Source organism: Pimephales promelas, chromosome 2 (genome assembly GCF_988280905.1).
Source record: "Pimephales promelas chromosome 2, fPimPro1.hap1.1, whole genome shotgun sequence".
NCBI classification, from domain to species: Eukaryota; Metazoa; Chordata; class Actinopteri; order Cypriniformes; family Leuciscidae; genus Pimephales; species Pimephales promelas.
The window spans coordinates 31,209,759-31,221,328 of record NC_142770.1 but is presented as its reverse complement, the minus strand read 5'-3'; the positions used below and the strand labels follow the sequence as shown (position 1 = coordinate 31,221,328).

General features: G+C 40.9%; 1 protein-coding gene and 1 pseudogene across 1 annotated transcript; one reads left to right on the top strand and one right to left on the bottom strand.

The window, feature by feature from the left end:
- Positions 1-788: 788 nt before the first annotated feature.
- On the top strand, positions 789-4,191 carry LOC148997179 (uncharacterized; annotated as a pseudogene).
- A 189-nt stretch (positions 4,192-4,380) lies between these two features.
- Positions 4,381-9,827, bottom strand: LOC148997178 (G2/M phase-specific E3 ubiquitin-protein ligase-like). Its single transcript, XM_089118666.1, has 7 exons — positions 9,632-9,827; positions 9,411-9,510; positions 9,142-9,301; positions 8,933-9,039; positions 8,684-8,828; positions 8,339-8,465; positions 4,381-4,766 (listed from the first exon to the last, which is right to left on the bottom strand). The coding sequence occupies exons 1-7, from the start codon at positions 9,822-9,824 to the stop codon at positions 4,459-4,461; spliced, it is 1,140 nt and encodes a 379-aa protein (XP_088974792.1). The 5' UTR covers positions 9,825-9,827; the 3' UTR covers positions 4,381-4,458.
- Positions 9,828-11,570: the final 1,743 nt, after the last annotated feature.

Below are 11,570 nucleotides of genomic sequence, written 5' to 3'. Positions count from 1 at the left end.
TTTTCAGTCTCCACATGGAACTGTGCTATGGCAGGATAATGTGTCCCGTGTATTATGATGTAACCGTGAACATTGTATTGAAAATAAACAACAAACTGTGTTTCAAAACAAACGTTGATTTATTTATTGCGAGAAAGTTTATTGCGAGAAAGAAAGAAAAGAATATAGACATATATATTAACAATGAAATAAAAAAACAGTTTATTTTTAGTTTAATTCTTTATTTAACGTTACTTTCTTTAAGAGTGTTATAATTAAAAGAACGAGGGTGCAAATGTTAAAAATAGCGCTATAACAGGAGGGGGAAATCGGAAAAGCTACACTCCTGAAATTATGTTTAATCTGACCAATCAAAGCCCTTGCTGTCTGCGTCGCCTCGACGCGTAGTTACAAATTTTGGAGGTGCACGTCGAGCTACGGCGGAGGGGTCGGAGAGGGGTTCGCGTCGACGGATAGGTGCAGTAGCACCTCAATGCAGAACATGAGATCCACGGGGAGGAGTCGGATCACGATCCAAGGGGTGGAGATGGTTAGGATTAGGGTTGGGTTTAGGGATTAGGGGTGGGTTTAGGGATCAGGGGGCGGAGTTGGTTAGGTTTAGGTGTATGGAAGGTGGGAGGAGTTGGATCTGGATCCGACTCCTCCCCATGGATTTCATGTTCCGCAGTGAGGACCATCTCGATAGGTGTCTGCGGGGGTACGCCGTCGATTCGACGCAGAAGCATAAAACAGGCTTAAATGTATCTTACGGAAGACGGAGTTCAGTAACACACTGCAAAGTGGACGGAATGGCGGCGACACCTGAAGCTGTAGGCGTAAGTGATATTGATATATGATGGGAGCTATGTGTTTGACAATGTAGCAATTTAATCTGAAATTTGTTTGGAACATATAGGCTGACATAAGCTAATCAACCTTAACTAGCTAGTTTTAAGCAAACTCAGCAGGGGCTAAGCTGTCTCTCATCAAACTAACGTAACGTTAACTATAACATTTAGTCAGTTCTGCATGTGTAAAACAAAACGTAAAGTATGGCCAGTGGTTCCCAAACCTCTCATGGCAAGTGTGTTTTAGTTGAACTAGTGGCCGTTTATGTTAGTATAATCCAATTTAACTACACGTCACAACTTTTCCAACCCCCCCGCCCCCTTGCTATTTAAAATGGATTAATTAATTAATTAATTAATTAATTAATGAATATGTATTCAATATATTCTTAAGTGTTAATTTCATGTTGTTTTCCACTTCAACAGGACATAGTCAGACGTGAGATTACTTCCAGGCTGATCATTAAATTAGAGTCAGCACTTTCAAGAACACCTCTTGGACTTCTTACAGTTTGCATGTCGGCAGGAGCTGTACCTCTGGGAAGCACTGTCAAGGCATGCTAATGTCCCCCCAGATATTGTACAGGCGTTAAGAGATTTCCTCCATCTGGTCATGGACCACATTGAAAATGCTGAAGTTACCAGCAGTACTGTTGAAACTGTAGCTGGAGAGATGGGGCGTCCCAGGTACAATTTAGAGAAGGAGAGACTTGTTGAGCTTTTGGAGATAAATCTGTCTGTGAACTGCATTGCAAAGTTACTGTGCGTTTCAGCCAGTACAGTTAACAGACGGATGAGGGAGTTTGGTCTCTCTGCCAGACAGAACTACAGCAATGCTACTGACCAGGAGCTTGATAATGCAGTCCAACGCATCAAAAATGAAATGCCCACAGCAGGCTATCGGATGGTCAAAGGGAGGCTAAAGTCCATGGGAATCCACGTCCAGTGGAGGAGAGTTACTGCATCAATGCATCGAGTGGACTCGCTTGGGATTCTTTCTAGACTGACTGGACTGGGCTGCATTGTGCGAAGAACTTACTCTGTCAGGGGGCCCCTTTCACTGTGGCATGTCGACACTAACCACAAACTTATCAGGTCAGTACTGTACAGTACAGTTTATTCATTATTTATTTATTTTGTTAAATATAATGATGCAGACACTGATAGATCTCAAAGCATAATTACGTTTCCATGACATTTCTACAATAAAAATCCAGGTTGAAACTGGTAATGTGGTTCTTTATTTTGTTCCCATCAGGTACAACATTGTACTTTTTGGTGCAGTGGACGGCTACTCCAGGAAGGTAAGATTTCATTTCATTGGGTCTTTTCATGTGTTGGCCTTCTGATGTGTTGGCCTTCTTAAAAATTGCTATGATGTACAACAAATAATTACATGTTTGCATTCAGATGGCTGAAATACTACCTTGTTGACGTGGGAGAAAAAGTTATAATATAGGATGCCGCATGGTAGTAAGAGTTAAATAAAATTATTTATTATTTATCTATTTAAAATGTTAAATTATCAGATTCCCTGAGGCATGAAGGGACCAGAGTGTAATCCAACTGTACATGTAAGATATGGACAAATAGAAAATGTACATTTATGAAAATTTCTCATAACAGGTGATGTGCTTGAATGCTGCAACAAACAATCGTGCATCAACCGCATTCACTGCCTTCAAAAAAGCTACTGAGAGGCATGGAATACCTTCAAGGTAAGTTTTTACAGGCTTCAAGGTACAGTAACAAACATGATAGATGTTATATTTTAAGAAAGATTTTACTGTGAACTCAGGGTTCTCAAGGATTATAATTTTAAATGACACAATGTAGCACTTTATTTCTGTGTATTGTACATCTCTGACAGATTTTAACACACTGGTCATCTGTGTGTGTGCACTTCAGGGAGTGGAGAATGTTGAAATAGCCCGATATATGTTCACTGTCCGTGGAACTGATCGAGGAAGCTTCATGTCAGGAAAAAGTGTCCATAATCAAAGGTTTTCACTTTTTTGTATTTTGGATACTTTTACCAAACTAATAAAGAGGTATATTGTGTGTAAAATCATAACATAATAACATTTTATCATTCCCTTGATTGTTAAAATAATCATTTCTAAATCCGTAGGATTGAACGTTTGTGGCGGGATGTCAGAACATGTGTGATATCAAAATATTACAACACACTCCACAGCCTAGAGAAGGATCACCTTCTTGATGTGTCCTCCAGAGGTAAGGGTTTGTCTCATCATTTTGTGCTATTTATCATCTACTTTCTGTAGATTGTTGTACATCTTGGTCAGTTAAATGTTTCCTGTGTCTGTTCTATTATTATTTGATTTGTGCATGTTTGTAAGGTTTGTTGTTGTCCATCTTCTGTTGTTGATTTTTTTTTTTTTAATCCTATCATTGTGGAATTTTAGAAATGGTTTAATGCTGGGGAAAAAAAACAAATCAATGAGATGTATTTACAAAAGGCAATTCAATGATTAATGTTATGTTTTCAAAGCTCATATGTGAAAGTGACATACTCCGACCCTGTCCCTTTGTAGAAGATCTTTTGACAGTCCACCTGACATTCCTTCCTAAACTGAAGGCAGACCTGGAGGCTTTTGTGGAAGGTTGGAACAACCACCCACTGAGAACAGAAGGGAATAAAACTCCTGAGCAAATTTGGCACACAGGAATGATGCTTCGACCGATTGACCAGCCAGAGAATCTTGAGGTATTTTTTTTTCCTTTTAAAACAACTAAGTTGTAACAGTACATTTTTATATTCAAAATAAGCTGTTAATGTTACCTTGAAATGGCCCACCGGGCTCTAAACAGTGTAACACATCTTCAGCTGGTGAAACAGTCACAATTGATGCAAACGTTGGTAATACAGTTCATATGAATTCAGTAACCTCTTCATTAGGTACACTTGTACTGTTTAACACCCATACGAATATTTAAACACCTGATCAAATCAATTTGTTGCATAGTTATACAAACCCTGAATATTTATCTTCAGCTAATGTTGAAAAGCCAAACAATTGGGATGAACAGATTACATTAGATGCTAAACATGGGATGACTAATGATAGCGGTATTTTTCTGTCTTGTTCGTATGTCAGGATATTGAAGAGCCGGATATTGACTGGGATGTTGCAGCTGACTATGGAGAAGATGTGGATGGTGTGATAGTAGTCCCTGAATTTGAGTGTCCACTGAATGAACAGCAGCTAGTAGAGCTTCAGGTGCTGATTGAAGAAAACGGAGACACTGACACTAGAGACCTTTACCTCGTATGCCATGAATATGTGCTTCAGGCTTTGTCAGGTGTTTAATGTTTGTTTTTGTGATCAGAAAGTGATGTAAATAAAATATACAACCACAGTTAAATCCTTAGATTTATTCTTTTTAACAATAGAACAACTTTGTTGTACACTTGTTTGTACACAGTATAAAATACAAACAAAGCACAGAAAAGCTAACAACAACCACAGGTAAATCTTTAGATTTCTTTTTAACAATAGAACAACTTTTTTTTTACACTTGTTTGTACACGGTAGAAACAAAGCACAAAAAGGGTAACAAATTACTTACCAAGTAACTAAAATAAGTAACAAGGACCTTAAATGCTACTTTAGTGTCTGCTGAACTCGTAACCACCACAGATTGCCTCGGTTAGGTTGTTTTCAAAATCTTGGTATGTGGCTAAGTGGCGTGTAGGAAAAGTAATGGCAACAGCACAAGCATTGACAATGGGATAACAAAGGCTATGTGTCCCATAGCGGGAGTCGCATTCATGATCAAAATTAACAGTTATCTTGAATGCCTCTCTCTTGGATTCGATCAGTGGAACATGTGCCTGACCTGTGACCCACTGAAGGAAGTGACTTTGTGCCACGTGACTTTGACCTTCAGGGCTGCCCTCCTCTTGGCTGTCTGCTTCTTCTCAAAGACAAATACAAATAATTAAGATTAAGATTAGATTAAGATTCAACTTTATTGTCATTACACAAGTACAAGTACAAGGCAACGAAATGCAGTTTGGGTCTAGCCAGAAGTGCAATAGCAGCAAGTGCAGGATATCAGTGCAGTGGTTCCATAAGTGCAGTACATGGATATGTACTGAATCAATATAGAGTGGATATTAATTAAAAAACAATTATTTTTCCAAATAAATTAGTTTTATGAATATAATATACAAATAACTATTATTGTGAGCAGAGTTTACAGCTAGATATGTACAGAATATAATATACTATATGCAGATGAATATCACTATCAACAGAATTTTTACAGATATGTACAAAAAGTAATATACAGATAGTTATTACTATAAGCAACAGTGGATCAGTGAGGGTTAGAGTTCAGTAAAGAAACAGCTCTGGGGAAAAAGCTGTTCTTTAGTCTGCTGGTCCTGGTCCGGAGGCACCTGAAACGCCTACCGGAGGGCAGGAGAGAAAACAGTCTGTGGGCTGGGTGAGAGGAGTCCTTAAGGATGCCACGAGCTCGGTGCAGACAGCGTTTCTTTTGGATGTGCTCGATGGCAGGTAGTTGAGTCCCAATGATACACTGGGCAGTTTTCACCACCCGCTGCAGTGCCTTACGCTCTGCAACAGAGCAGCTCCCATACCACACTGTAACACAGTTGGTCAGAATACTTTCTATTGCACAGCGATAGAAGTTCACCAGGATAGTTGAGGAAAGCTGATTCTTCCTCAGTGTCGTCAAGAAGAAAAGGCGCTGGTGAGCCTTCTTGACAAGGCAGGAGGTGTTGGTTGTCCAAGACATGTCCGCCGAGATGTGGATTCCCAAGAACTTGAAACTGGAGATACGCTCAACAGCCATTCCATTGATGTGGATGGTGTCGTGTGTGCCTCTTGACTTTTTTCTGAAGTCCACGATGAGCTCCTTCGTTTTGGTGGTGTTGAGGAGCAGGTTATTCTCAGTACACCATGTGGCCAGGTGCTTGATCTCCTCCCTATAGGCAGTCTCATCGTTGTTGCTGATGAGACCAATCACCGTAGTGTCGTCTGCAAACTTGATGATGGAATTAGATTCGTACACAGGTTTGCAGTCGGAGGTGAAGAGGGAGTAGAGAAACGGGCTTAGCACACAGCCCTGTGGTACACCAGTGTTGAGTGTGATAAACGTGGAGCAGGTGGAGCCAGATCGAACATTCTGGGGTCTGTCGGTCAAAAAGTCCAAAATCCAGTTGCACATGGAGGTGTTGATGCCCAGGTCTGGTTTGGCTATTAGCTTAGTCGGGATGACAGTGTTGAATGCTGAGCTGAAGTCAACAAACAACATGCGTGCATAGGTGTTCTTTTTGTCCAGATGTGTGAGCACAGAGTGCAGTGTCATGGAAATTGCATCCTCTGTGCTCCTATTGCTACGGTAGGCAAACTGATGTGAGTCCAATGTGGATGGTAGAGAGTCTTTTAGGTGTGCCAGGACCAGCCGCTCAAAGCACTTCATTACGATGGGTGTGAGTGCTACAGGGCGGTAGTCGTTAAGGCACTTCGAGCTGGAGTGTTTTGGCACTGGCACAATGGAAGTGCATTTAAAGCATGTTGGTACAGCTGCTTGGGCAAGAGACAGGTTGAAAATCTCTGTAAAAACCCCAGAGAGCTGCTCCGCACATGCCCTGAGTACGCGTCCAGGGATGTTGTCTGGTCCAGCAGCCTTGTGCACGCTGATCCTGCTCAGTGCATTGCAGACATCTGTGGAGGAGAGTGTGATTGGCGGGTGGTCTGCTGTAGATTTGAGCTTGGTGGCAGTTTCTCTGTTGTCTCTTTCAAAGCGAGCATAAAAGTCATTTAGCTCGTTCAGGAAGTTGGCATCCAGTTGGATGGTGGAGTGAATGGGTTTGTAGTCACTGATGGTCTTAATGCCCTGCCACATGCGTCGAGGGTCAGCATTGGAAAGGTGACCCTCTATCTTAAGCTTGTAGCAGTGCTTGGCCTTTTTGATGGCCCTTTTCAGATTTGCTCTGGAAGTGCTATAGGCTTGTGCATCTCCTGATCTGAAGGCAGTGTTGCGTGTCTTTAGTAGGAGTCGTACTTCCCTGTTCATCCATGATTTTTGATTTGGGTATGTGGTGATCTGCTTCTGGGTTGTAACACTGTCAATGGTGGTATTAATATAATCCAATACAGAGGAGGTGTAACAGTCAATGTCCGTGTGAGAGTCACTAGTGGCTTGAGAAGCAAACATACTCCAGTCAGTGTGTAGAAACCTTTCCTGGAGTGAGAAATCTGCCCCCGCAGGCCACACCTTAATGGTCTTCACTGATGGCTTCAGACAATTGATGAGAGGTACATACTTGGGCGTGAGAAACAAAGAAATGTGCTCTGACTGTCCCAGGTGGGGGAGGGGTGTCACGACGTAAGCTCCAGCCATGTTTGTGTAAACATGGTCTAAAGTTTTGTTTCCTCTGGTGTGACAGGAAACATGCTGGTGAAATTTTGGTAGCACTGACTTTAAGTTTGAATGATTAAAATCACCAGCAACAATAAACGCAGCTTCCGGGTGGACGGTCTGTTGTTTGATGGCTGTGTGAAGTTCTTTCATAGCAAGTCTAGCATCAGCATCCGGGGGAATATAGGCTGCAGTTATAATGGTGGAAGTGAACTCCCGCGGTAAATAAAACGGTCTACATTTAACCATGAGAAACTCTAGGTTAGCTGAACAATGTCCCCCAACAATAGCAGAGTTTGTGCACCAAGCTTTATTAATGTAAATGCACAATCCACCACCTCTGGTCTTACCGGAGCCATCTAATGTTCTATCGGCCCGGAATTTATGGCGTCCCGCTATCTCAATAGCGTCCGGTATTCCACTGTTTAACCATGTTTCCGTGAAGATTAGGACATTACAGTATAAAAGTCTCTTATTGCATGTGATGTCGAGTCGAATCTTGTCCATCTTGTTCAACAGCGACCGTACATTAGCAAGGAAAATGCTGGGTAAAGAGAGCCGATGTGGTGTTAGCTTGGCTCTTAGTCCTCCGCGCTTCCCCCGCCTTTGTTTACGATCTCGACGCCGCCTGCGAGCATTTCCGCCCGGCCCGGCAGAGTGCATAGCCTCGGGTGTTCTGGCAATCTCAGGAAGCAGTCGAAGGTTGTCCATAAAACTATAGGAAGTTCGCAAACCAATATCCAAAAGCTCACATCGGGTGTAGGATGTAAAGGCACAACTGTTCTGCACGAACAGACCCGAAATGAGCAAGAAAAATACAGCAAAATTGCAGAATCTGGAGAGACCACGGGCCTCGCGATGTACTCGCGCCGCCATCATGGTCGCCATCAATTAATTTACAACATTTCTGTTCGTACAAATGCATTCGTCATATTAATGGCGGGGGTTTGACAGAATACACATACATAAACCTAAAGAGGGAGTAACTAATAAAAATAGAATAAAATGAAACCGGTGGAAAACAAGTGTTCCAAAATGATATTATGGTAAGAGTGATGGACAAGGATTATAGAAAAAGGTGCTCAGCACTGTGTTACCTCTGTCTTCCAACTTTTGCAAGAAATCCTGTAGAAAATTGATGATCCGCATCTCTCGCTGTCGTCTCACAGATCCTTCCTCACTGAAATCAGGAGATAGCGCAAGCAGAAGGAAGTCTACATTCACCTAAAATAAGGAAGCAAATCAAATGCTTAAATACGGTAAAACAGTAAGGATTGCAGATTTAAATTAAAGATTCAGTTTATGTTTTGGCCTGAAGCGTTTAGCTCTTTGAACACGCATTTGAAGGCAGCTTTAAAGTAAAAATTCAGAATATGCCATAAGAGCAAGTCATCAGTGTCTAACAGTGCCTGTTCTAATAGTTCATTCACAATGTTACTGACTTCCTGTAAGTGGCCGGGGACAAAGAGCTGCTGGCACATCTGGGTGTGCTGTGCTAACACCTCATCTAATCCGTAGAGCCTCAATCCCTCACGCAGCTGGTTCAAGATCGGGATCAGCCTCACCAGTCCATGCAAAGCGATGGCACTAATAAACAGTAAGAAAATATTAGTGTATTGATTCAGAGTTAAATTGTTAACACTAAAGCATTTTGTGAGAAATATTTATGTGTTGTGTTTATGTTAACTTACTCTGTGATGGCCTTTTTTTGGTCAACATTTATTGGCCCAGTGTAGCCACATGCCACAATCGCATCTGATAAATCTATCAGCTTTTCTCCACCTTCTGCATTTTCCACCTGAAAGTAGAGACACAACTTGATATTTGCAAAAAGAGACAAACATTGTCTGATAACTATATGTCTGACTTGGAAAAATGTATGCATTAAACATTTAAATACCTCTGTCATCAGATTTTTAATATCCTGATCAGTGACTTCGAGTACACCCAAAACTTTGTCCATCTCCCCATGGCACAAGAAATGGTAGCACCATTTTGTAAGGAAGTTTGGTGGAGGACCCCCCTGCACCAAACTTGTTGCAAAAATCTCCCCACAAGTCCTTTTGTGACAAAGACAAAAGCTATTTCCAACAAAATGGCAGTGGACTTTTACTACCTAATTAAACAATACAAACTCATATATTTTACAAGACAGACTGTGGCACCTACTTGAAACTGTTGTCCTGGTAGTCACAAATACTGTATTTAGGGTTTTTGCCCCTTTCCCCATCTCCTTCAAAAAAACGTGCTTCAATTCCACACACCATTTCTGTAAAGAACAAAGAGCTGCTTTTGTCAAATATATTAGACATGTATAAGATATTATTCACATTGATAATCTCTTAAATGTGCTTTAATCATGTGTGTTGACCTTAGTGGGGCACACATACCAGTAAGGAACTCCTCTTTACGAAGAGCGCCTTGGTCTATTCCATTTTCTCCAATGAAGGAGACCCTGAGGAGATTCTTTGGGGAGGCCTGTTTTTGCCTGGCCCACTGTTTCAGCCCCCTTTGAAACAGGTCCTCCCTTGTCACATTGATGTTGAATGACTGGGATGTGTCAACTTTCTTTTCAAGTGACATCAGAATGTCTGATACGCTACACAACAATATCAAAACAATATTGTTGAGAATTCAGTGCTACAGACCAAGGCAAGCATCATTATTCAATCCCATTCAAAATTATTCTACAGCATACCTGCCAAAGTGCTCATTGATGGTGTTCTCACTAATATCTGCATCTCCCTCATTTATGTAGCTGTAAAGATCAACACTAACAAAAAATAAATAAAAAAAATTCATAAACAGGTAACCTTAATCCATCACCTGTCCAAATTCTTTAATAAAAAAGGGAGGGGGGGGGGGGCGATGAGGGGACTATAGTGGGATTAAGCATTTTAAGCAAGTGGATACAAAATGCATCAAACTTTGTAAGATACTAAGAAGAAACTTAGAAATGCTTTACCTCTCCCCACAGACACTTGCATGCACATGGATGTCGTCTACTAAAAATAGTTGACTGCACAATGGACAAGAAACCTATGAAAATAAAAAATAGCAGTGTTAAATATACATAAAAAAATGCAGATGTACTCTTTAAGAGGTCAGATGTAAACATGCTCTTTGATGAGAAAAGATCATGTAAAACATTTCACTGGTTAATTCTTAAAACCTAAATCTTAAGAAGAAATAAAAGCAATTTGCTCACCTTACTCTCCGAATGTGATGCCTGCACATCACCAGATCCCTGCACATCACCAGATTCCTGTAAAACATTTCTGGGTCATTCACATCAGATATATTGGAAAGAAACTCATAAATGTATGGCTCAATAATATGAAATCCTATGTATAATCTCTTCATTTGTATTGATAGCTTACCACTTCGTCATCCAATTCGATGATGTCATCATCACAATGGGGCTATAAAATTAAATATCAAGACTTGATGACTTCCAAAAAAGTAATAGCTATAAACAACAGTGCCAGAAACAATTTTGGGTTAAGCTGACAGGGGCACTGCTAACATGGTCCCACCATCCAATAGTGAAATTTAAGAAATGACACAATGACCAACCTGTACATCGAATAAGGAGAAAGAACATCAAATTTATAGATTCAAATTAGCAAGCTATACCTCAACCTTGACTTTAGACTGGATGCATGTCTTGACATGGAGACCGAGGAGCTGCAGAGGCACATACTCTTGGCATGACACACACCGGGCTTTCGGCATGGCCTGGAACTCCAGAGCTGTGAAGGGTAGGGGAGAAATGTCCAGTGTGTTCTGGATGGGCATAATGTAGAGACATCCCTTGCCTCCCCAGCTCTTCACAAGGCTCGCCCCTGTGTGTCCTTCCTCTTCAGGTGTCAACAAGTTGAGTTTTCGTTGACCTGATCCTCCTGTTTAAGTTCAAATATTAAACAAATATTTATTTTCTGCCCCTTACTGGAAGGATCATGCTTTTCAAACATGAGAACTTGATAACAAACAAAAAGATTCAATAAATTTCCTTTGCTTGGAGAAAAAACTTCAATCTCTTGCTTTTTACCCATGGCTTTGTGCAGCATCCAGGCACCCTCCAGTTCTGACATCTTTGGATATGTCTCAGAAAGAATGTGTGTAATCTATGAATTTAAAGTGTGTGAGTAAGATTAGATCAATGAGCTCAAGACAAATCTGTTCATTAGGGTTATTGGCAGCATTCCAAAAATAAATGATATGGTTTTGGTGGCTAGGATTGGGGCTACTGTTTTCACTGGATATGCTGTTTTAGTAATAGTATAGGATAAATTTATAATTTATTTCAGTTCTTACTTCGTTATAAGC

Bases quoted from the DNA above. Each gene is read 5' to 3' on its own strand.
- LOC148997178 (XM_089118666.1), bottom strand. From the start codon at position 9,824: ATGTCACTTGAAAAGAAAGTTGACACATCCCAGTCATTCAACATCAAT. The intron at 9,511-9,631 runs GTATGTGTGCCC...TGTTCTTTACAG, and splicing joins TAAAGAGGAGTTCCTTACTG to AAATGGTGTGTGGAATTGAA. The intron at 9,040-9,141 runs GTATTTAAATGT...CTCTACTTTCAG, and splicing joins TTAAAAATCTGATGACAGAG to GTGGAAAATGCAGAAGGTGG.